The 26,791-nt window shown below is 45.4% G+C and overlaps 1 protein-coding gene across 1 annotated transcript; it reads left to right on the forward strand.

Annotated features, from left to right (window-relative positions):
* The first annotated feature begins 10 nt into the window (after positions 1-10).
* On the forward strand, positions 11-23,331 carry CDC37 (cell division cycle 37, HSP90 cochaperone). The gene is made up of 9 exons (XM_068274385.1): positions 11-116; positions 6,725-6,846; positions 7,690-7,965; positions 9,607-9,712; positions 13,291-13,406; positions 17,858-17,980; positions 19,781-19,963; positions 21,104-21,175; positions 22,634-23,331. Exons 2-9 carry the CDS (start codon positions 6,745-6,747, stop codon positions 22,784-22,786), a joined length of 1,131 nt encoding a protein of 376 aa, XP_068130486.1. The 5' UTR covers positions 11-116; positions 6,725-6,744; the 3' UTR covers positions 22,787-23,331.
* The last annotated feature ends 3,460 nt before the right edge of the window (positions 23,332-26,791 follow it).

Below are 26,791 nucleotides of genomic sequence, written 5' to 3' on the forward strand. Positions count from 1 at the left end.
TTGCTGGCCGACTGTATTGAAGCTGGGGAAGTGACGTCAGAGAAAGGGCAGTGGCTGCAGAGGCTGCCAGAGATTTCCAGAAAGCATATCTGCTGCTGGTGCTGCTGCTTGTTGAGGTATGTATGGGCCAGAGTTACCCTCTAATTTTGCTGTATATTTGTGGTGTGTTGTGCGCTGTCTTAAGGTGTGCAGTCCCTGCTGCCTGAAATACAGCTGGATGGTCTCTGAGCAGAGTGGAGTTTATTGGTACTAAGCTCTTTCCAGTAGAGGCCTGCATACGCTGCTGTGGGACACTACACTACCAGCTTTGTTATATTGATTTGCTGGACTATGACATGTTTTTGTGCAGGCAGATCTTAGCAGTAGAGATACTTCTGTGTAGCAGAAAACCTAGATGAGCTTATGATCAGATTAATCAGTGATCTGATCTGAATTTCTACTAGGCAGATTCTCTTGCTCTGCAGTAATAATCAGTCGTTCTGAGTTAAACAGAAAGTTTGCACAGAACTAATATGATTCAGAAAGTACCTGTAGGGGAAAAAGTGACCAATTTAGATACCTGACCTTCCCCCACTCCTCCATGTGTCCGTTCCAGCTCTGGGACCCCCTGATCTTCATTGACAAGGGCTTGTTAATGGAGCATGGCTACGTTTTGCACAGGTGCAGGTGGCTTGCACGGCAGCCTGGAGTCTTTGTGCCTGCGCAGGTCCGCCATGCTTGTTTACGTACTGGATCGCGGCCACAAGCTTTCAGAGGATCTCAGCATGTAGTGGTGATCTGAAGGAGGACGTGGTAAGCTTCTGGATGATCAGAGGCTTCACTCTCCTGAAGTAAGTATCAAACTCTTCCCTCTAGTAAATAATGGCAGATTGCCTAGTAAGCTCATGGTGAACCAGAACTACTAGGAGTGTGTAAGTGAACAAAAAAGCCTCTTTCTGTTTTAAGAAGGCAAAATTCCCTATCGTAAAAACCACAGTTTTTTTTGTTTTGTGACTGATCCCTGTCAGTTTGATTAATGAGCTGTCCTGTAATTAAAGAGACCCTGAGCAGCACGTAAAAATGAAAATCTTCACTTACCTGGGGCTTCCTCCAGCCCCCTGAAGCCCGCGAGGTCCTTTGGTGTCTTCTTGGTCCCCTCCGTGGTCCCGCTGGCAGCTCCGTTATACTGGCGACTTCGCTGAAGTCGTGAGCAACTGTGCATGTGCAGCCCATCCGTGCACCTGGCTTGATCACGCGCCCCAGTTGCCATAAGCCTCCTGCGCATGTACGGTTCAGTCTTTTGAGAACTGTGCATGCGCAGGAGACTTACGGTAATGGGCGCGTGATCGAGCCAGGTGTGTGGATGGGCCGCACATGCACAGTTGCTCATGACTTTAGGGGACCCAAAAGTCGCCGAGGGACCTCGCGGGCTGGAGGAAGCCCCAGGTAAGTGCAGATTTTCATTTTTATGAGTTGCTCCTGGTCCCTTTAATCAGTAGTTTCCAAAGCTTATTATGCCTGTGCAAGGATTTTGTTCTGTTTAAAGGAATTATGCTTCTTGCGGAGTAAGAAAGTTGATGAAAGTTGTATTTTTCAGCTCACTGATCATATGCCCTGTCACAAGCTCTAATCAGCTGTAGAGATGATCAGTGAGATGTTGAGAATTTCAGCTTGTAGGCAACTTGGAATTGGATCAGTCAGGTTCAGCAGGAAGTTAATCTATTTGGCCCTATTCTAAAGCTACATTCTCACCTGGCAATGATCTGCTTTATCTCTTTATGCCCCGCAGGGTGATAGAGCACTAACGATGCTGTACATACATGTCTGACCGCCTGATTCTTGGCCATGGCAGTCGTTATCGTCTGCAACAGCTGAGTTCCAACCAGCGTGGGTTTGGGATTTAAGTGCTATACAATTTGCAAGCAAGCGAGAATTATTAGATTATCATTCACCATCTGTAGTCAGAAGAACAGACCAAATTAGAGGGTACTAAAACACGGTTGGTGCACTTTGCTGTACTAAAAACTGTTAAAGGTTACCTTAGCTTAAAATTAAATAAAAAAAACGGGGAGCAGGCATGTTTAGTGGGCTCTCCTCATGCCCACTGCTCTCCATCCAGCTCCTGTAGTGCCTAGCGCCAACACCCCCCGAACTTACTTTCTGGTCAGGGTTGTCACGGCTGACTGCGCTGGCGTTGCCCAGCCATGAGCGCTCTGCGCAGGTGCACTACTTAGTTGTCACCAGGGCTGTGGAGTTAGTACAAAAATCATCCGGGTCCTCAGTTTATGAAACCTCCGACTCCAGATACCCAAAATTGCTCCGACTCCACAGCCTAGGTTGTCACAACTACATAGTATGCTGAGCGCTCCCAGGCATGCAATCAAGGACGTGCACTGCCAGGCAGCACCTGCACAGTGAGTTGATACCGCCCCAACCAGAATGTAAGTTCAGAGGGTTGCTAGGCAGTGCCGGAGGGGGGCGGAGGAGAACTTGTGGTGGGCAAGAAAAGAGACCACTAACGTGTTTGCTTCCCCCATTTTTAATTTTAAGCTAAGGTATCCTTATTCCGGCAAAATACTAAAAGCAAATGTGACACAAGCTGAAAATAGTTAGATACTCGCATATGGAGAGGGAAGGCTCTGAATCACATAACAGTCTTCCTTGTCCTCTCTCCATGCCCTCGTTTTACCACTGTAAAGAGGCCCATACACCTAACGATTTTCCCGCCGATATACAGCCGATTCGATCACAGTGATTGAACCGGCTGTGAAATCGCCGCGCACACCGCTGACAGAACGATCGATTTCCGTCCGAAATCGATAATTCCCGACGATCCGTCCGTGCGGAAGATTTTTCTCGATCGCCGGCGCGTCGGGAGTGCCTCATTAGCGGCGTTCGAATGCCTGACGACCGACGCAATACAGCGGGTATACATTAACTGTTCCGGCAGGCGCGAATCCCCGCTGTCACTGCTGTCTGGTCTGGTCTGGTCTTCGGCATGCTTCACTTCTTCCTGCCCGGCAGGAAGTTTAAACACTAGAGGGCGCTCTACTGTTTAAACTTCCTGCCGGGCAGGAAGAAGTGAAGCATGCCAGAGACCAGAGTGGAGAAGACAGCAGTGACAGCGGGGATTCGCGCCGGCGGAACAGGTAATGTATGCGGGGAGGGGGGAGCGGCGGCCACCGCCACCACCACAGATTGTGAACAGTTTCAGGCTGAAATCGGTTCACAATCTGTTTGCAGTAAAGGTGGCCATACGATCCCTCTCTGAACAGATTCGATCAGAGAGGGATCTGTCTGTTGGTCGAATCTGATGGAACATCGACCAGTGTATGGCCACCTTTACAATCCCGTGCCTTCGGGATTTCTCGGAAGGCTTGTGTCTTTAAGTGCTTCCCGAAGATGGCTGGCTCCCCACTCGCTTATCTTCAGAAGCACTTGGGGACAGGAGTGCTTTCAAAGAGGAATAACGTCAACTAAGGGGACAACTGTGGAACGAGGGCAGGGAATGAGGACCAGGAAGGCTCTATGGGATCCAGAGCATTCCCTTTCCAAAAGTATTTTTTTTTTAATATCTGGTTTTACTTTAAAGTGAACCTTAAGTCAGAAAAAAAAATGAGTTTTACTCACCTGGGGCTTCTACCAGCCCCCTGCAGCAGTCCTGTGCCCTCGCAGCCACTCACTAATCCTCTGGTCCTCCGCTGCCAGCTAGTTTCGTTTTTGCCGACAGGCCCGTCAGGACTGGCCACGCGTAGCTTTTTCCGCATTCCCGACTAATTAGCGCTATTGCGGGCCGCAACGCATACAAAAATATGCGTTGTTGCTTATCTATGCGTTCGTAATGTGGCAACGCGTATTTTTGTACGCGTTACGGCCCGCAACAGCGCTAATTACAGTCGGTAATGCGGAAAAAGCTACGTGTGGCCGGAATGCGCGTGCCACATGGTTGCGGCGACAATTGTAGCCCGTGAGTATGAGGCTTAAATGATCCAAAGCCCCATACACACACTCAACAGCGGTCTTTTATGCTGGGTACACACGTTATGTTTTTTTGTGCGATTTTGCGATCCGATAGTTTTTTTTCGGCATGATTCCGCACTCGATTCTGTGCTCGATTCTCTTATATTCACTTGTTTTTCTTATCTTTTTTTCCATTCACCGCTATGAGAAATTGATCACGGAAACGATCAGGAGCAATATCAGACATGACAGATTTTATCTATTGGATCCATCTATCGCATGGAAAATCGTACCGTGTGTACACAGCATTATGCTTTCACTACTCTTGTTGTGAAACAAGTTGAAACGCCTAAAAAAGTCTTTTGCTATTGTTCAAAGAGCTGATAAGACTGATAAGAAGTCAATCCAACATACTTTTTTTTAGGTGTTTCAACTTCAGTGTTCTCCCTAGGCTCTTTTAGCCGGGTTCTCCACTCGGCTAGTTTTGGTGAGTACCCGGCTGTCATTGGCTCACCTCCGATGCTGTTAGCAGAGTTGCGCCCAGAAGCACCAGCCCTGCAGTCTCTCATCTCACCCCACCCCGGCTACTTTTACATGCCACCCGGCTGGAAAACATTTCTGGGGAGAGCACTGAACTTGTTTCACAACAAAAGTTGTGAAAGCATAAAAGACCGCGGTTGAGCTTGTGTATGGGGCTTAAAGGGGAACTTCAGCCTAAACAAACATACTGTCATTAAGTTACATTAGTTATGTTAATTAGAATAGATAGGTAATATAATTTTTTACCCTCACTGTTTTAAAAGAACAGGCAAATGTTTGTGATTCATGGGGGCTGCCATCTTTGTCATGGGGGCCAGGGCTGTGGAGTCGGTACAAAAATCTTCCAACTCCGGGTGCCCAAAATGGCTCCGACTCTGACTCCTCGACTCCGACTCCTTAGTCTAATACTTAACAGGGCTGTGGATTTTGTACAAAAAGCATCCGACTCCTGACTCCGACTCCTCAGTTTATGAAATCAACGACTCCGGGTGCCCAAAATTGCCCCGACTCCTCAACTCCGACTCCACAGCCTTGATGGGGGCAGCCATCTTTTTGGTTGAAAGGAGGTGACAAGGAGTATAAGACACGGTTCCAACTGTCCTGTGTCCTGATCACCCCTCCCAGCTGCACACACTAGGCTTCAAATGTCAAATTCAAAATGTAAAAAAAAAAAAAGTTGCACCAAAACAGCAGAACGAGAACAACAACATCAGAAATCCCATCATGCTTTGCACAGCATCAGGGGAAAAAATGCCCGGGCAGTTTTCTTCTGTGCAGCTAAAAATGAGGCTTGTATAAGAGAAACAAAGTTCTGATGCTGTGAAACTGTTAAAGAAACTCCAGGCCTTTTCAGTGCTGCTGAGTCGATTTTTAGTCTGGAGGTTCACTTTAAGGGATGGTTCACACCACAAGAGCTTTTTCTAAGCATTTGTGATTTTAAAAGCTCTTGCTAATGTAAGGCTATGTGTGTGTGTGTTTTCACTTGAACTATGTGATTTTATAAAAATCACCCATAGCATTGCATTAGCAAGAGCTTTTTTAAAATCACTAGCGCTTAACCCCCTTGGCGTTCTGATTCTTTCCGGATTTTAGGGTCTAAAAGCGGTGCAATTTTCAGACCCTTAAACCTGGAAAAAAATCATGCTGCCAGGGAGATCTGCAGCAGCCCAGCAATCACTCACCTCCCTGGCTCCAGCGCTGCAGTTATGCCTCCATCCTCCGGGTGGCGCTGCAACTCTAAAGTGAAATTGCCGGCTGTCGTCATACTGTCACCAGCAGGAAGCAGAGCCCCGGAGGAGAGGAAGAAGAATGCCAGCCGACGTTGGGATCCCCGGGAGGTATGTAGAAACGCTCCCGCTGCGCGCTATACTCTGCACACAGCCTCCGGTGGCCACGCCGAGCAGAGGTCGGAATCACCGCTCTTAGCTGCGGTTTTCCGCCCCGACTCTAGCTCGGGATAACCGCCAAGGAGGTTTAAAAGCTCTTGCAGTGTGAATCAGCCAAGCAGACTGTCGCTAGCCTGATTAGTTTTTCAGGGGGCCACAGCAGACCTGGGGGGGCTGGGAAGTAGAGGCGGCCATTACAGAGACACAGAGGCATGTGATTATGCATGGAACATGCCTCTGTTATCTTAAGATTTAAAATACCTGCCTCTAGTTCTCTTTAAATTGTACCTGAGATGGGATATTTAAGAGATTTTATACTTACCCGGGGCTTCCTCCAGCTCCATGAGCACGATGTGTCTCTCGCCCGGTAATCTGGCTCAGTCGCGGCAGTTGGCTCTTCTGTGCATGTCCAACTGGCGTGACTGAGCCAGATTACATGAGTATGAGACCAGGAGAACGGGCACACTCGGGAGGGTGGCGAGGGACGCATCGGTGCTCATGGGGTTTGAGGAGGCCTCTGGTAGAAAGTATCAAATATTTTAAATAGCCCATCTCAGGTACATTTTAAGGCGGTACTAATCCTAGATTGTTTTTGGCTGAGGCGGCCATTCAGGGACCCCTTGGCCAAGAATGTAGAATTGGTACAGGTGTACACTGAGCTTTCTATGATCGGTATGAGCAGACCCATGCTGTGAACTAAATCAAAGGTTAGATACTTGCCTAAATTAGCCTTTTTGGCAGCTGATGTTCTTCTATAAAGGAAAAAAAAATACCTAAAAAGACATAAGCCTCTGGAGTATTTTTTCTGTTTATTCCAATGTTTACATCTTGTAATTCAGTCTTCATTGCTGCCTCTGCAGGTTCCACAGTCTTTTCCGAGATGGTTGACTACAGTGTGTGGGATCACATTGAAGTGTCTGACGATGAAGACGACACCCATCCCAATATCGATACGGCCAGCTTATTCCGGTGGCGTCACCAGGTGAGAGATGGTCTCAGGTTTTCAGTTTTTAAGTTACACGTCTTAAAAATAGACATATATTCAGCTTTGTTGTGATTGCTATCCTGGTAGTGGTTTGCAGGCTGTGGAGTGACTTGTGTTTGGTGATAGGAGGAGCCTCCTGGTAGTGATTTGCAGGCTGTGGCGTGACTTGTGTATGGTGATAGGAGCCTCCTGGTAGTGGTTTGCAGGCTGTGGAGTGACTTGTGTATGGTGGTAGAAGGAGCCTCCTGGTATTGTTTGCAGGCTGTGGAGTGACTTGTGTATGGTGGTAGAAGGAGCCTCCTGGTATTGTTTGCAGGCTGTGGAGTGACTTGTATATGGTGATAGGAGCCTCCTGGTAGTGGTTTGCAGGCTGTGGAGTGACTTGTGTTTGGCGGTAGAAGGAGCCTCCTGGTAGTGGTTTGCAGGCTGTGGAGTGACTTGTATATGGTGGTAGGAGGAGCCTCCTAGTAGTGGTTTGCAGGCTGTGGAGTGACTTGTGTATGGTGGTAGGAGGAGGTGTTTAGCAGACCTCTAAAGGCCCATGTTCACCTGTAGAGGTCTGCTGGGTGACAGAGGCATATGACAGTATCTACCAGTATGTTTTTGGGGTGTGGAAGGATACTGACGTGCCCGGAGGAAATGTACACATACACAAGCAGAACATACAAACACCATGCAGAAACTGGCCTAGTTGAGATTCCAATGAAGGACTGCAGCGCTGGCGAGAGTGCTAGTCATTACACCATTGTTCTGCATCAAATTGTCTTCCTGTGAGTTGAGGGCACAAGAAAGTTGTAAATCCTACTTAATTCATGGATTTATTTACCCCATGTGTCCCAGGCCCGCGTAGAAAGGATGGAGCAGTTTGACAAGGAGAAGGAAGAGCTTCAGAAAGGAGCAAAAGAGTGCAAGAAAAAGCTATTAGAGTGTCAGAAGAAATTGAAAGAGATGGAGGTCCAGGAGTCGGCGAAGACCGAAGCTCAGAAACTGCAACAAGAGGTAGAACAGCTGAAGAAGGAGGAGAAGAAGTGGCAGAAAAAGGAGGAAGATCTGAAGAAAAAAGAGAAGACCATGCCTTGGAATGTGGACACTCTCAGCAAAGAGGGCTTTAGCAAGGTATGTAATGGTGCAGTGAGACTGGGGAAAGAGGGAGGGAGTGGTACAGACTGGCTTTCAGTAGCATGCCCACGGCTTTTGTGCTCTGATTCCAAAGTATTTAAAGAAAATCTGTAACGAAAAAACCTCCCCCAGGGGGTGCTCACCTCGGGTGGGGGAAGCCTCTGAATCCTATTGAGGCTTCCCCCGTCCTCCTCGGTCCCATGGTGGCGGCGAAAATCTTCCCGGAGCGGCGATGATGTAAATATTTACCTTTTGGCTCCAGCGCAGGCACAGTATCTGCTCCTTCCCACGGAGATACGCGGAAATAGCCGGTCGCTGTCGGGCCGCTCTACTGCGCAGGCATAAGTCTCCTGCACAGTTGAGCGGACCCGACAGAGATCGGCTATTTCCACCCATCTCTGTCAGAAGAGCTGAAACAGCGCCCCAGCTGGAGCCTGGAAAGGTAAATATTGAACAGGCTGTCGGGTCTGTTGGGCCGCTGTTTGGAGGGCTGCAGCGAGACCCCCGGGGGACCGAGGAGGACTGGGGAAGCCTCATTAGGATCCGGAGGCTTCCCCCTCCCGAGGCGAATACCCCCCAGGGGATCTTTTTCTTTTTACAGTGTCTCTTTAAAGGGAATTCGAGGTGAGAGGGATATAGAGGCTGCTATATTTATTCCCTTTAAAACCATGCACGTTGCCTGGCTTTCCCTCTGATCTTGTGCATCTAGTTTTTTTTTTTGTTTTTTTTTTTTTAGCCATAGCCCCTTAACCAGCATGGAGATCAGGTACTCTGACTCAAGTTTGACTAGATTAGCCATGTGTATTTTTCAGGGTTGTAAGTCAGATGCTACTGATGCCAGAAAATCACCAGGACTGCCAGGGAATTAGTATTGTTGAAAAGGAAATAAATATGGCAGCCTGCATATCATGTCAAAGCGAAATTTGCATGCTGGAAAAGGCATGCAATTGCCTTGTCTTACATCACATTGCAGAGGGAGGAGATGGTTTGCATCAGGTGATCTGCTTTGTGCAGGGGAAGGAACTCTTAAAGGAGTACTTAAGTGAAAAATAAAAATTTTAATTTACCTGGGGCTTCTTCCAGCTCCATGGACTCGTCCTGTGCCCATGACGTCGTCTTTGTGCCCTCCAGCCAGCAGTGGTGACCCCCGCAAAGCTGGCCGGTCCCCAAGGGTTGGCTGCTACTGCGCATACTGCGCATGCGTGGCCTCGAGCCGCGCGCACCCTGTTTGCACGCTCACAGGCTCAGTAGCGATCTCTACGCATGTGCGAAAGAATCCCGACCGCAGGAGCACGATTAGGGTGTGCACAAGTGTGGGCTGCTCATGTTCAGTAGCTGCCAAAAAGTTGCTCCACTGCCATGCTCCCGTCACTGGGAGCTTTCTGCTTAGGCACAAAACTCTCCTTGCTGCGGCAGCGATACGGGGAAGCGCGCATGGCCTCGCTGAGCATGCACCGACTGGCCGAAGATACTGGGAGCCCTTACGGAAGATACAGGAGGCGGAGGATGGTGAAGGAAGGGAGCGACCAAGCCAAAGGGGGCTGGAGGAAGCCCCAGGTATGTATGAATTGTTTTCATCTCACGTTCCCTTTAAAGTTTCACTTGTATTTCTAAATATCGGTTTCCCTATCCCTACAGAGTGTTGTCAATGTAAAAGCAGATGTTAAAGAAGAAACGGAGGAACAAAAAGAACAAAAACACAAAACTTTTGTAGAAAAGAACATTAAGCAACTGAAACATTTTGGTAAGTGGGAGTGCGTGTTCAGAGTAGGCATGGTGTGGTAGTGGATGAGGAGGAGAGATCAGGTGTCACGAATGCCTAACAAGTGTGTGTGTGTGTGTGTGTGTGTGTGTGTGTGTGTGTGTGTGTGTGTGTCTCTGTGTGTGTGTGTGTATTTATATGTGCATTCCTCAATGTTTCCTGCAGTGTATTGTGGAAAAAAATGTCTTCAATGTCTTCTGCTGTTTCCTGGCGGCTGTCATTATTGCCTCCTTCTCCTTATAATAATGTTGGTGACCAATTACGCCCAGGCATGGGCTCACAAGTACATACCAGTGCTTCAACGGGAACTGAAGAGAGAGGTGTATGGAGGCTGCCATGTTTATTTCCTTTTAAGCAATACCAGTTGCCTGGCAGCCCTGCTGATCCTCTGCCTCTAATACTATTAGCCATAGCCCCTGAACAAGCATGCAGCAGATCAGGTGTTTCTGACATTATTGCCAGATCTGACAAGACTAGCTGCATGCTTGTTTCTGGTGTTATTCAGATACTACTGCAGAGAAATAGACCAGCAGGGCTGCCAGGCAACTGGTATTGATAAAAAGGAAATAAATATGGCAGCCTCTGTATACCTCTTACTTCAGTTCCTCTTTAAAGGAACACTATCGATCTACATATTTTTGTCAATTGAAATAGGAATCGTTTGAGAAGTGCTGTTAAGTACTGGTGTATACATTTCACTGGCAACCTTTTATTTCCTGTTATCAAAATACTTTCAAACTTTACTGATGCCAAAACTGACAAAACTCCCCTCACACTTGATCAGTTAACCCTGTGTGTAACTGTGTGAAAAAGAAAACCCACAGCTTTTGTCACAGCTTTTCATACTGTTTTTGCTTTCTGAGAAAAATACTCTGTAGCAAGCTTCCTCAACCAGGGATCCCTGGAACCCCAGGGTTCCTTAAGTACTCTGCAGGGGTTCCTTGGCATTTTCCCCCATCATGGGGGAAGTATAATAAAGCACACTATAATAGGTGGTACTGTAATAAGAAACACTAAATTGAGGGCTCAGGAGACAGTATAATGAGTGGCAGTGTAATGGGAGTAGTGAAATAAACAGCTACACATACTTTTAAAAACCATGCCTCCTGCAAAATAACTGCAGGGGCTCCTCAAGATCAAAACATTGTTTGCAGGGGTTCCTTGAGATCCAAAAGTTATTTGCAGGGTTCCTCCAGGGTAGAAAGGTTGAGAAAGGCTGTAGTCTGATGGGCAACACTGGCTGTGCATTGAAGCAGACACCCCTTCTGCAATTGATTTGTCCCAATATAGCTAAATCCTACTCTCAATAAATGAAAGCTTTTGCCTCTGATATTTAACATGAACAGTAGGAAAATGCTTACACAGCTACTTATTTGTACATTGTCATTTTAGAACACTTAGATAGTATTTCTTTAAGCACTGAAATTCCTGATTTAAAGGGAACCTTTAACTGTAAAAAAAAAAAAAAAAAAAAAAAAAAGTTTTACTTACCTGGGGCATCTACCAGCCCCCTGTAGCCATCCTGTGCTCTCGCAGTCACTAATGGCTCCTCTGGTCGCCCGCTGCCAGCTAGTTTCGTTTTTGCCGATTGGGAGTCGGCTGGCCGCCATGCGTACGTTTTTATGCATTCCTGCTGGTGTAGGAAGCTATTGCAGACATCAAGTACATTTTTACGCGTTACGGGTGTAATGCGTAAAATTTTACGCATTACACCCGTAACGCGTAAAAATGTACTTGTTGATGGCACCAGCAGGAATGCGTAAAAACGTACACATGGCAGCCGGCCGACTCCCAGTCGGCAAAAGCGAAACTAGCTGGCAGCGGGGGATCAGAGAAGCTAGGGCCGTGGAGTCGGTACAAAAATCTTTCGACTCCGACTCCTCAGTTTACGAAATCATGACTCCGACTCCAACTCCGGGTACCCAAAATGACTCTAACTCCTTAGTCTAATACTTCACAGAGATGTGGATTTTGTACAAAAATCAGCCGACTCCGACTTCCAACTCCTCAGTTTATCCTCAGAAATCAACAACTCCGGGTGCCCAAAATTGCTCAGACTCCAACTCCACAGCCCTGAGAGGAGCCATGAGTGACTGTGAGGGCACAGGATGGCTGCAGGGGGCTGGTAGATGCCCCAGGTAAGTAAAACTCTTCTTTTTTTATTTTTTATTTTTTTTACAGTTAAGGTTCCCTTTAAATGAGGCTTAATTGCCTCAGGTGTGCGGTTGGGAAACGAGGGGTTATTTACCCATAAGTCTGGCGTATATTGAGCGCTCCAAACAGCTTGCACACGTCCTATTGGATGCGTTGAAAGCCTCACCACCGCACCCGGAGGAAGTGCATGTAGTGAGAATTGCAACGCATCCAATAGGACGCGTGCAAGCTATTTGGAGCGCACAATATACGCCGGACTTATGGGTAAATAGCCCCTTGTTTCCCAGCCACACACCTTAGGCAATTAAGCCTCATTTAAATCCTGGATTAGAGTGCTTAGGCACTCATAAATACTCGTGAGCCCAGCACTGATTACATCGCGCGGTAAGTCTTTGCCCCGAAGGTGCAACCCTAAGTGCTCTATGGGCTCTATCCAAGTATCCATTCACTATTTCTTGGTCGGGAGGTCTACCCAGCAGTGGATTGAATATCGCCTGCAGTACGTATTGGAGGTTCATGTAGCCTCGTACACGTGCTACATGAATCTCAGCCGACAACCATTACCTCTGCCAAGAATCTAGTGTGTGTACAGTGGCCCCCAATGCCCACCGATGCCTCATCCAGCAATCATTGCCAGCCAAGAGCATTGCTATCACCACTCACCCCTCTCACTCTTACTTTGCTGCAGCTTGAAAGATTTTGTCTTTTGTTTGAAATTGCTCTGAAAAACGCTGCTAAAGCACTAGAAAAAGCGATTGCGTTTTGAGATTTCTATCTGGCACCAGCCCTTAGATCTTTAGCACTATGCCCATGTTGGGGATAGTGATGACCAGCTGCAGTACAGTAGGTATCACCCCTGTGTCCATTTGTCTGTGTGGAGTCATTCTCTTGTCCTTTCTGTGATGTGAATACTGTGTTAGCGAAGATAGAGTAGGGGTGATCACAGATATGCAAATTATTCTGAGTTGATGCAAATGTATGCAAATATATGCAGCTTGAAAATGGACCAATCACTTGTAACCTGGGTTTAAATTGATTGGTCCATTTTCAAGCTGCATATATTTGCATAAAAATGTGCATAATTTTGGAAAAATTTGCATCTCATTGATCATCCCTAATAAAGAGTATCACGTGCAGTATTCAATGCTGTAATGCCTTGTACACAGCATGCAATTTCCCTTCAGATAGACAAGTCAGATTGATTATTTCCGATGGGTCCGATTGTTTTTCTGATTTCCGATCACTACTGTACAAAATCGACAAGACAAAAAAAAATGGGACATCAGATCAGACCTGTTGGAAATAATTGTTTTGACCTATTTATCTGATGGGAAATTGCATGGTGTGTATCAGGCAAAAGTGTTTTGAGCACCAATACAATCATTTAATTATGTATTCTCTGATAGGAATGTTACATCGCTGGGATGACAGTCAGAAATATTTATCTGATAATCCCCATCTGGTGTGTGAAGAAACCGCCAACTACCTGGTCATCTGGTGTATTGATCTGGAGGTGGAAGAGGTGAGAAAACTCCACTGACCCACTGCACACTAACCTTTTATATTTTCAGCAAAAATCTATTAACCCTTCGCACTCTCGCATGCAAATGTTCAAACAAATGCATTCACAGATTCACTCATCCAGGCACAACTGTTATCCCTACAGCTAAGTTAAAACCCGGGGTTTTAGTTCACAGAAGAATGCATTCTTATGCTTAGTCACCTATACTGCGCAGAAGTACCCAGGTAAACATAGGTGTCCTAACTCTGGCCCTGTAACATGCATAGTGCAGACATGCAAACACATTCATTGCATCAAACCTATCAATGGATTAGGAGCACACATCCTGACGTCCTCTCCTGGGACAGACAGTGCATCTTACCAATCGCACAAGGGAGCTAACGTTATGTGTCCATGTGCACCATGCACATACACCAGCATAAGCTGTGTGCATGCTGACAAACACATACAGGGGAAGGAGGGAGTGCACTGAATTAGACCCTAGCCACAGGGGTCAGTAACAAGAAAAAAATACATATATCCAGGCACATCGCCTCTAGTTAGGACATTAAATAAGTTATTAAGGAAAGGGAGGTGCTGAAGGGGGTGTGGCTAGAAAACAGCAAAAATCTATTAGCCCTTCGCACTCTCGCATGCAAATGTTCAAACAAATGCATTCACATCACCTGACATTATCACGTATAAGTTGTACTGCTGGCATCGGCAGCCGGGGGAGGGGCAGCAAGGGCAAGAGGACAGGGAGCAACATTACGGCCACCCTCAGAAGGTCTGCCGTGTCAGTGTCGACCCCAGCGGGCAGCCAACCCTCAGTCAGCGAGATTTTCGCTCCAGGCGCCACGATTGAACTCAGGGCTGTTAGCCGCAAGGAGTTTGAGGAGGATGTTCTGGGTTTTGAGGAAGGGGGGGTATGATGTTAATGATGGGATGAAGGACTGTTACTACCGTCCACAGGATGGGGATGTCAGCTCTGACTCTGAGGAGGAGGATGCGTCGGTGGGTTTGGCACGAAGGATCAGCATTGCAGACAGTGGCCGTAGAATGCGGGACCCACCACATCCTTCTGCCGCTACCACCAGCCGCACCACTCAACCCCCAACCGCCACAGGGAGAAAAGCCACAGCATTCCATTTAGGCCGCAGGGGAATGTTTACCTCCCCAATCTGGCGGTTTTTCACTCTGCCCTCTACAAACTACAGATGAGCAGAGGTTGTGACCCCTACAAGTATGGCACCTCCAGCTTCATCACCCATCTGGCCAAAAAACATGTTGTTGAGCATGAGGAGTTCAAGAGGCTGAAGCAAGCTGGCGCTGGCTCCCACCGCCACGGTGCCACAGGCCACTGCTGCTGATACCACCACCTATATTCAACCCAAAACACAATTGCGGACTTGCGGTGGAGGTGTCTGGGCTGAAAACTGTCATGTCCCAGTTGTGCGATTGGACTTAGGACACAATGTGGGCTGCACAACCGCTGTCTGGAACCTAGTCCTGATGTTAATTGACAGCTTTTTTTTTTTTTTCATTTTATGTCCACCAAATAATAAATTAGTGTTTCCCTTTAAAAAAAGCATGATGCTACATGAATCATTTACCCTAAAAACCCTTTGTAAAGCTATTTAAAGGGCACTTCCAGTTTTTCTATCCGGATACCCGAATAGGTCGGGTACCCGCGGGTAATTTGGTCGGATACCCGAATTCACTCGGATATCCGCAAGGTTGGATCCGGATATCTGGGTACCCAGATCCGGGCGGGTTTTAAAAAGTACTACCCGAGCAACCCTGTCCTTTAGTGTGCCAGAGCTGGAGTAAAGTACACGTTTTATACATTGAAAATTGGGTTAAACGAGTCAGCACTGCATTACCCTTGTATAGTATAAGTACATATGAGCGCATGCACAGTACAGTGCCGCCCGTCCTGACTCTTGGAGGCGGTAAATTCAAACTGGGGACAGTGCTGGGATCAGGACACCTAGAAAGGACAGGGAAGCCTTAGCCCTTTAAAACGGACCTGAACTCAGAACTTCCTCTCTGCTGTAAAAGATGAGCAACAGTTTAATAACCTTTAAAGAAAAAAGCATTTCTTTGTTGCAGCTTACAGAGCTTCTGCAATAAATCTGCAGTGTCTACTTCCTGCTTTCATGGAAGCAGGCAAAGGGTTAACATCCTGTGTTTACATATTAGCTGTGTCTGCTGAGGACTGACTAATTTCTGTGGTGACACAACTGAGAGATCAACATTTATGATTACTTAGAGATGAGGGAGAATTAGACAGGCTAAACTCTCTAAAAACACACAGGGTGCATTTCTCTGTTTTCCTTGTGTCCTGTGCAAGAGTTCAGGTCCCCTTTAACTATAACCTTAATAGTAACCTTCTCACAACACTAATCCTAATAGTAACCCTATGTATCAGGAAAGGCTGTATTGCGTGTCTGTGCATGCATATGCATTGCAGCGCTGAAGTACCTGCGCAATCATGTAATTGTTCGTGATCGCTGTGCTTTGATGAATAATTAAAGGCTACTGATTGTTGCTATTGTTAAATCCTCGGAGGGATTTTCCTCTCATTGTTTGAGTGTGATTGCTGTTGTGCTTGATTGATGGGCAATTTTCCTCTGTTAGCAGCATTATTATTCTGACACTGCAGGCATAGAAGTAGCCAATGTCCTTTCCAGCCACTGGCAGAGAATAGAACCGATCCTAGCTTCTGGGCTCTGGATAGGCTGCTCCCCAGTACAGAAGCCATGCTGAGGAAAGATTCTGTTATTGGCATACAGCCGTGCCAGAGAGCAGAGCTGATGTTGGTCTATGTGCTCTGGATACTCCCCTGTACAGAAGCAATGCTGAGGAAAAGCTGTTCCCCTGTACAGAGGCCATGCTGAGGAAAAGCTGCTCCCCTGTACAGAGGCCATGCTGAGGAAAAGCTGCTCCCCTGTACAGAAGCCATGCTGAGGAAAAGCTGCTCCCCTGTACAGAGGCCATGCTGAGGAAAAGCTGCTCCCCTGTACAGAGGCCATGCTGAGGAAAAGCTGCTCCCCTGTACAGAGGCCATGCTGAGGAAAAGCTGCTCCCCTGTACAGAAGCCATGCTGAGGAAAAGCTGCTCCCCTGTACAGAAGCCATTCTGAGGAAAAGCTGCTCCCCTGTACAGAAGCCATGCTGAGGAAAAGCTGCTCCCCTGTACAGAAGCCATGCTGAGGAAAAGCTGCTCCCCTGTACAGAAACCATGCTGAGGAAAAGCTGCGTGTCTCGCAGACGCGTGCATCACTAGTGGAAACGGGCCTTTCACGTACTCTCCTACGGACTGGGATCCTGTAGAGCCTTTACGGTCCTCTCATGGTATCCTCGTTCCAGCACTGTCACCCCTGCTATACTCCTTTGGGGATCCTCAGGGAGCCCTTTGAAGCCCCCAAGTGCTTCCGAAAACAGGCGGCTCTGTACTGCGCATGCGTAAGTACATATGAGCGCATGCACAGTACAGAGCCACCTGTCCTGACTCTCGGAGGTGGTAAATTCAAACTGGAGACAGTGCTGGGATCAGGCTCCCCAAACACCAAATATATTACTTATAGATGCAGTCAGCTACATCTTTAAATATTGGTGGTCCGCATATAGAATAACGGTGCTGGCACCACCCATCCACACGGAAGCCAGAAAGCAGTCATATGCTGGTTTCCAATCAAATTCCACATCAGGTGGCCCTGCTGTCCAATTGGACTGCAGGTTGTCACCTGGGTATGCTTTACTGTCTGCCCCGCAAAGACTTCTACGTAATTTTATGTACTTCGGCCCCCCAGCAGTCTGAAGTATGTTGACTCGACCCAAAACATTTGGAGTCTCCTGCTCTATAGGATCCAGAGCCTTTCCTGTCCATTGGTATGTGACTTAACTCTTTAGGGTCACTACTGATTTGCTTTAAAGTAAATTCAGTACCGTAACCGTAAAATATATAAAACGAGCTTCCCACCAAGGCGTGGACTCTTTGGGGAGGGGGGGGGGGGTCATCAGTAAGCATTAAATTACCTCAAGGAACTGCTCCTTAGCTCTCCCCCTGCTCCCCGACCACAATTCACAGTTCCTGCAGTAATATTGTGAAACAGTGCATGACAGGAGATGAAGTCCATCAGTGTGAGCTGTAATAACTAGCTAGTCTCCCAGCATGCATTGGGGCAGTTAGGGCTGCACGATATCGCTGCAGGCACTTCAAACTCTGGCAGGTGTGTAGCTTAGATGGACAAGATGGCGGATAGCATATACAGGGCGGTTAGGGAGCAGCCCCCAAAGGTAATTACCTGCATAGATGGTGACAACTTCAGACAGAAAGGCAAATAGTAGCCAGTTAGCTAAACCTCTCTGTTATGTGCCTTATTTTGTTTTTGTGCATGCTTGACGTGATCTTGATTGTATTAAATGTAGGGGCCTTTTGAATTGAGCTTCATGTGTTTTCTGTTGCAGAAACATGCCCTGATGGAACAAGTGGCCCATCAAACTATCGTAATGCAATTCATTCTAGAGCTGGCCAAGAGCCTTAAGGTGGATCCCAGAGCCTGCTTCCGACAGTTCTTCACCAAAATTAAGGTTGGTTCTCTTGTAATAATCCTTCATAAGAGGATATAGCACACTTAAAAAAGAGAAGTTAATGTTTACCGTATTTTTTTATTAAAAGGCTCAGAGTAGACTAACATAAATATCGGTATGAGGATTTGCTGCTTGTGTCTCGGAGTTAGATGCCATTGGAAAGTTTTTGAAAAATATCAAAATTGTGAAACTGGTCTTGAAAAATGCAAGTTAAGCTGAATACACGCCTGAGGATGGATCGGGGAAATCTCACAGCGACTCCACCCAACGAATGAGGCTCTCCGATCCCTCTTCCTACCCACAGGAACACATGACGGGGGCGACCGTGAAGTCAAGCAATTGCGGTTCTGTGCGCGGGAGTCGTGTGGGATCTTAAATATCCGTCGCGATGGCCGTTATCGGTGCACATCGCCAAACGTTCATATAGTCACACGCCTGTACCCACGTTGCAAGATCGCGGAAAGGATCACTTGTCGCTCAACAAATTGCTGGTCAACTGAAAAAATGCGGTGAAAATCGCGAAGTGCTTAACCACTTAAGCCCTCAGTCGTTTTCACTATGCATCCGAGCAATGTTCACCTCCCATTCATTAGCCTATAACTTTATCACTACTTATCACAATGAACTGATCTATATCTTGTTTTTTCCACCACCAATTAGGCTTTCTTTGGGGGGTACATTTTGCTAAGAGCTACCTTACTGTAAATGCATTTTAACAGTAAGAATAAGAAAAAAACTGAAAAAATTCATTATTTCTCAGTTTTCGGCCATTATAGTTTTAAAATAATACATGCCTCCATAATTAAAACACACGTATTGCATTTGTCCATTTGTCCCGGTTATTTCACCGTTAAAATTATGTCCCTATCACAATGTATGGCGACAATATTTTATTTGGAAATAAAAAAGCATTTTTTCCATTTTGCATCCATCACTACAAGCTTATAAAAAAAAAAATCATCTTTACATAGATATTTAAAAAGTTTAGACCCTTAGGTAAATATTTGTGTTTTTTTTTATTATTATTATTATTGTAATGTTTTTGTTTTTTTTATTAAACATTTTATGTGGGTATTTTTGGGAGGGTGGGATGTAAATCGTGTTTGATTTGGGGAAATATATGTGTATTGTAATTTATTTATTTTTTTTACTTTTAGATGTATTTTTACTTTTTGGCCACAAGATGGCAACCTTGTTTTGTTTACATGACGTCACTGTAAGCGTACAATGTACGCTTAGAGGGACATAGGAATCAGAAAAGGCGAAGCTTCCGAGAGAAGCTGTCGCTTTTTCTGCGGGGGAGAGGAATCGGTGATCGGGCACCATGGCCCGATTCATTGATTCCTGGGCTAACGATCGGGCGCGGGAGCGCACATGTCCTTGACGTTTTTATACGTCAAGGAGGACAAAGTGGTTAAGACCCCTTCACACTCGCGTTTTACCCACATTTTGCATAAACTGTCCCTATCCCTTGTGTTGCGATTCACCGTGGAATCACAGACCATGATTGCCAACACATTCCCACAAACCCGCATTTTGATTCCCATTCATTATATTGAATGGAAATTGCAACTGCATCATCGAAAATCAATCAGGAATGTGAGTGTTGTGCGTTGTCTAAAAAAGGGGCCTATGAAATAGTGAGGTTTTTGTTTTGTGGTGAAGGTAACAGTTGTAACATCGGACGCTTCGATTGATATATCCGATAGAAAGCCACAAGTAGGTTAATCAGCCCAGCAGAAAAGTGGATGATGATGATAAATCTTTGTGTGACCTTCCTCTCTGCTTGCCCCGTACCAGACAGCCGATCAGCAGTATATGGACGCATTCAACGATGAGCTGGAATCCTTCAAGGGCAGAGTGAGGGAGAGAGCGAAGATCCGGGTAGAGAAAGCCTTACAGGAGTATGAAGAGGAGGAGCGGAAGAAGAGGATAGGCCCGGGTGGGCTGGACCCTGTAGAGGTTTATGAATCACTCCCAACTGTAAGTGTCAGACGTGCCTTCTACACTGATTATTCATGTTCTTTGGCATTAATTTCAGTGCTGCAAAATGTATATCATTCCAGTGTTCTCCCCAGAATTTTTTTCCAGTCGGGTGGCATGAAAAAGTAGTCAGGTTGGTTGTGAGGAGGGACTGCTGGAATGGTGCAACTTCACTTACAGCATAGGTGGAGAATTAGGAGGAGAGCCGATGACAGCCGGGTGCTCACCAAAATTAGCCAGGTGGAGCATCCGGTTAAAAGAGCCTGGGAAGAACACTGCATTCCTTGGGTCAGAGGTCACAAGTTCCTCCTCTCCAGTAGATGATCAGTGAGATGCTGATCATTCCACCTTGCATGCAGATTTAATGCTTATTTATGTACAGCTTGGAACGTAATCCAGAAATAAGGGAAGTTGAATTTAATTAGCCAATTGCAAGCTGCATAGAACCTGCATTTAATTTGCATACGTTCTGGAATAAATAGGAACTCATTGGCCCTCTCTAGTAACCATTCCTTGTAGTGGTTCATCTTATCAGACTTACGCATGTAGAGTTCTTAGTTCCATGCCAACTTAAAGGGCCCCTTTCCACTAGGGTCAAATTTGGCTAGAATCTGCAGCATTTACCCGCCAGCGACTCGTGCGGGGAAATGCTGCGTATCCCTCTAATGCTTTGCCGCCTGATTTCCGACTTGCCTTCAGAGAGGTCCATTGTTTCTGACACACCCTTGGAGAGGCCGGGCTGTGGAGTCGGTACAAAAATCATTTGAACTTCTCAGTTTATGAAACCTCCAACATCCCACTCCAGGTACCCAAAATGACTCTTGACTCCTTATTCTAATACTTACCAGGGCTGTGGATTTAGTATATCCGACTCCTCAGTTTATGAAACCACCAACTCTGACTTCCACTCCGACTCCAGGTACCCAAAATTACTCTGACTCTAACTCCACAGCCCTGCTGAGAGGTCCTTTGTTTCTGACTTACCCTCGGAGAGGTCCTTTAATTCTTTCAAAATAACTTGCTTTATTTTCCGAAACAAAACAAAATTTCAGTATTCTATTTTTTTTTTTTCTAATTAATAAATTAAATGGTTTATAGGAGTCATTGCAACTTTATTTTGATCTTCTTTTTTACTCACAGGAGTTACAAAAATGTTTTGATTCCAAAAACATTGACCTGTTGAAAGAGACCATCAGCAAAATGGATCCCAAGGTTAGTTTGGTTACACTTTCTTCTTCTGGCAAAACTTCACACAGCGTGCACAAGGTTAAAGCAGAGTTGCAGCCAAAAATATTGTTAGTTTTGAACAAACTATGAAAACATCGAGTTTCTGGTGCTACTGCAATGCTGCAATGCACACGCATTGTTAACTTTAAACCTTCAAATGGGGCTATAGGAGAGGAGGTTTCAGATGGCTAATCTTTTTATGCCATGGGCGGAAGGGTACAAGTGGCAAGTGTGTGTGTGTTTCTGCCTTGTGTGTGCATTTTAGAGGAATAGTCTTGGTCGCTGCATGTCTAGGTTATGCGTTTCACGCCGTAACACAAGTCTGCTGTTGTCCACATGTGCTCCAAACTGCTGGGTACTCGAAACTGATAGGCCACACTCGCTATAGGTGATAGGCTGGGAGAGATGCATTAGCTTGCTAGTAATATTGTAAATACAGCACAGGAAACCCTAGGCTGTTAGGGACGTTGCTAGTGCTCCATGTATCGGCCCACATCAAACAGCATATTGCCCCTTGTGCAGGGCTTCATCTGGTGGTCACCGCAAGTTTATGGGGGTTTTTTGCAGTCTGTCTTTCTTGGAAAGATTTCTGTATAGATTGTCACAGATATTTTAGGTACCGTATTTTTCAGAATATAAGACGCTCTGGACTATAATGCTGGGAATACACAGCTCGATTTAGAGCCATTTAGATGGCTCGATTGATAATTTCCGACACGTCTGATCTCCCGCCCGATTGTTTGTGCTCGAGCCGTGTATTCCCAGCACAAGACACACCTAGGTTTTAGAGGCCAAAAAAAGGGGGAAAAATGTACTAAACCTGGTGCGTTCATGGTCCAGGAGCGTTTAGTAGATGTTCTCCCCGTAATACCTCCTGTGTCCCCCCTACCCCCCCCCCCCCCCCCCCCCCCGCCCAAATGTTCCTTCTGTGTCGACCTGCTGCCTTCGTGTCCTCCGCTCCCCCGTGTACAGATAAAAGCAGCGGCAGTGCGTCTCTCCCCACATCCATCGGAGCCCTTGGTGATCAGAGACCTCTCCTCCCTCTCTCACTGCTCCCCAGTACTGGTTGTGTGTAATGACGCAATCAGCTGAAGCCGATGCTAGGAACAGTCAGGGAGAGGTCTCTAATCACTGCAGGCTTTGATGGTTAAGGTGAGAGACGTGATGCTGCTGCTTTTATCTATAAATTGGGGGGGGGGGAGAGGAGGAGGATTCAGGAATCTGGAATAAGAGACACAGTGACTTTTTCTACCCATTTTTTACTTCTTCTACCCGTCTTATATTCAGAATAATACGGTAACTTCTTTTTCCAGGAATTGGACTCTAGGACTTCTTTGTTTAAGCAGCCTTCGCATCAGTTTTACACTTTGATTCACGTCAGGATCACTTTAACTTTCCCTTTTAAACTTGTACACCTATTTCTTTTCTCCTTATGCTTCCCAGGATGCCAGCTATCACATGAAGAGATGTGTAGACTCAGGATTGTGGGTTCCAAATGCCAAAGGAGACGATGGTCTGGAGCCAGTGGGCGCCGAACCAGAACCAGTATATGAAGAGGCCAAGACAGAATCAAGTGACCAGAGTGCAGAGTCATAAAGTGTCATCGCTCAGAAGAGAGGGAAGAAGAATGCTGCCTCCAAATCGGCTGTGGACACAGAGTACTAGAATTAGCCGGATCTCTTCTGTCGGCCCTTAAGGGGCACTCAGAAGAGATGTGGCAAATCATGTTAACCTCCCTAGTAAACCAGTGGACCCATCAGTGGGCTGAAGAACAAAAACAAATCCCATGTTGATAATGCAGGGATATGAGGGAGACCATTATTTAACCCTGGAATGCCACTTCTATTCCTGTACTCCATGGTTGATGGCAGGTAGATGAATATCTGTGTATTTCTTTGTGTAAGGGATCGGCGTGCTAAGGCAGTTTGGGTACTGAGCTGGTGAACTTTCTCTAGAGCTGATCATGCAGGATTGGGGACACACAATCATGATTTCCGGCTGGTTGTACAGGCGCTAAACACTGGGAAGCCCTTAGCCTGAGTTCTAGGTCTTGTGTGGCTGTAATTCTTTAGCCTGTTCCGCTTCTGTGTTCACTGTTACAGCACTGAAAGGAATATAAAGTCATTTTGTTTTTCACTGTTCTCTGTGTGCAGTATTGTTTGTATAACCGGTTCAGTACCGCAGTGCCGAAAATCTCATGCATCCGAGCAACGTTCACCTCCCATTCATTCGCCTATAACTTTATTGCTACTTATCACAATGAATTGATCTATATCTTGTTTTTTCCGCCACCAATTAGGCTTTCTTTGGGGGGTACATTTTGCTAAGAGCCACTTTACTGTAAATGCATTTTAACAGGAAGAATAAGTATAAAACGGAAAAAAATCATTATTTCTCAGTTTTTGGCCATTATAGTTTGAAATTAACATACGCTACCGTAATTAAAACGCATGTATTTTATTTGCCCATCTGTCCCGGTTATTACACCGTTTAAACGATGTCCCTATCACAATTTATGGTGCCGATATTTCATTTAGAAATAAAGGTGCATTTGTTCAATTTGCGTCCATCACTATTTATAAGCTTATAATTTTTAATAATATAATAACATATTCTCTTGACATGCATATTTAAAAAGTTCAGACCCTTGGGTAACTATTTATGTTGTTTTTGTTTTTTTTTTAATTGTATTTTTTTTCTTTAATAAAAATAAGCGTATGTGGGTAATTTTTGGTGTGGGAGGGAAACTGCAAATTTTAAATGTAAAATAATATTTTTTTTTTTAATTAAAAATGTATGTGGGTGCAGTTTACTATTTAGCCACAAGATGGCCACAGTGAAAGTCCTGGATGCGAACGATCTCGCATCCAGAAACTAAAATGCTGGGGACAAGTGTCCTAGGGGCAGAAATACCGCGCTCTCTGGAGAGAAAGCGTCGGTATTTCTGCGGGGAAGTTAGATCGGTGAATGGGAATTATATTCGCATTCACTGATCCGGGGGCGCACAATCGCGCGCACGAGCCGGCGGCAGCACCCGTGCCTATCTGGAGGAGGAAGCTCGTCCAGATAGGCCGAACTGGATAAGCAAGTTCTTGCAGGCAGAATTTTTTGTGCTTTTGATGTTATTATAAGTGTAATAGTGGAGCACTCCTCAAATAGATTAGGTGGATGTGCGACGGTAGAGCCAGCTGCACCCCGGGTCATTCAGTAGTGGAAATCAAGAAGACTGGCGCCATCCATTGTATTTTTGCTCCTTTTTATTTTCTTGTGAAAAGCATTACAGCAGTCAAAGCAACGTTTCAGGGCAGCCCCCCCCCCCCCCCCCTTTCTCAATCTCAGCTTGACAAAGGGGTGGCTGCCCTGAAACGTTGCTTTGACTGCTGTAATGCTTTTCACAAGAATTTGATGTTATTATACGAGTAGGTGTTAATAATTCCTGGCTTTCACCAGAAAGAAGATAGCAAGAGTTTTGGAATAACATGTTTTTTTGTTTGTTTTTTTTAAATACAGTGGGATGCGAAAGTTTGGGCAACATTGTTAATCGTCATTTTTTTTGTATAAATCGTTGGTTGTTGCGATAAAAAATCGCAACGTTCTGGAATGGCCATTTCAGTCGCCAGACCTGAATATAATTGAAAATCTGTGGTGTGAGTTAAAGAGAGCTGTCCATGCTCGGAAGCCATCAAACCTGAATGAACTAGAGATGTTTTGTAAAGAGGAATGGTCCAAAATACCTTCAACCAGAATCCAGACTCTCATTGGAACCTACAGGAAGCGTTTAGAGGCTGTAATTTCTGCAAAAGCAACATCTAAATATTGATTTAATTTCTTTTTTGTGGTGCTCAAATTTATGCACCTTCCTAATTTTTAAACTATTATTGCGCACTTTCTGTAATTTTCAAGAAAAACTTCATTTCACTTCTCAAATATCACTGTGTGTGGCTCCTATATGATATATTTAACTGACATTTTTTATCACAACAATCAACGATTTATACAGGAAAATCATGACCATTAACAAGGTTGACCAAACTTTTGCATCCCATTTCCTCCGGAGACTAATTTACTTGGTCCAGTGTAGTTGCAGCTTTTCTAGACCGTTCAAATAAAAGTCTGCTGGTTGGGCCTCAAACCAGCTCACAGCGGCGTGTTTGACGTCAGAAATGTCCTCACAATTTTTCCCCTTCAGGTGTTTGTTCAAACTCAGGAGCAAACCGTAGTCTGAAGGGACTAGGTAAGGTGAGTAGGGTGGATGGTGGACCAATTAGAAACCCAGGGTGCTCGATTTGGTAGCCACAATGTTGGCTGTGTGCGCAGGTGTATTGCACTGCAAAAAAAAAATCCCTTTGGTCAAATTTCCATGTCATTTTATCTTGTCTGCCTTCTTCAGCTGGTCCATGAGGTTAGAATATAACTGACCGGTGATACAAGACCCCTAAGGTATTTCATTCACCAACAAAATACCCTCTTTGGGCTCCATAAACATAACATCTTATAAATCACCTAATTGATAAAAATTATATTTTAGCACATTTACAAGCAAAATAATCACTCAAAAGTAAGTTGTTGCTGATTAACTTCATTTCAGTATTCCTTTTCTTACCTTAATTATATATTTTTGTTATTTAGGAGCTTAAAAAAGTAACAAAGATAAGGTGAGAACAGGTGAAAAAGCTTTGTGAATAGAACCCATTGTCCAAAAAATGGATGCCATTACTTTTTTGGCTGATTTCTGTGTGTGGAACTTCATCGGCCATGGAGACAAGACAAATAACATTTATATCGCGCTTTTCTCCTGGCGGACTCAAAGCGCCAGAGCTGCAGCCACTAGGGCGCGCTCTATAGGCAGTTGCAGTGTTAGGGAGACTTGCCCAAGGTCTCCTACTAAATATGTGCTGGCTTACTGAACAGGCAGAGCCGAGATTCGAACCCTGGTCGTCTGTGTCAGAGGCAGAGCCCTTAACCATTACACCATCCAGCCACTGTGGCACCATTCCTTTGACTATAAGCACTAGGTGGCAGGAGACGCCCAGTTTTTTTGAGTACTACCAAAGTATTTTTTTCAAACAATCTTTATTAAGGGCAAGACAATGCATTTCACGGTCTAAAGCCACTTCCTTGGGTCAATAGAATACCTTAAAAAACAAAAAGGACCAAATCCAAGACTCCTATCAGCTATGCAAGGTATAAAACAATGATATGTAAAGCATATAAACTTATTCCAGTCCTATATTGGATCAATTTAGTATAGTAACCTAGTGATCAGGTAACAAAGGTGAGCTTTTAGTAGAAATTACCGGTTTCATATAGGACAACAGAGGTGACCTGATGAGATAGACATGTAAATGTATAATGTCAAGCACACAAATAACTAGGCTGTGTTCCTTTTTTTTTATTTCTCTGTTTGAAACAGGTATGCAACTGACCGTTTCTATCAGGGTCAGACTATAGCATAACCCTCACTGATAAGTAATTACAGTCATAAAATACACTCCTGTCAGTAAATGGCTTCCTGGAGCAGGAAAGAGATAAAAAGGGTCAACAATTCAGAGATTTGCGCTATAGCATACTTCAATTAATGTGTTATTGAGCAGAGACAAT

Source organism: Hyperolius riggenbachi, chromosome 3 (assembly GCF_040937935.1).
Source record: "Hyperolius riggenbachi isolate aHypRig1 chromosome 3, aHypRig1.pri, whole genome shotgun sequence".
NCBI lineage: Eukaryota > Metazoa > Chordata > Amphibia > Anura > Hyperoliidae > Hyperolius > Hyperolius riggenbachi.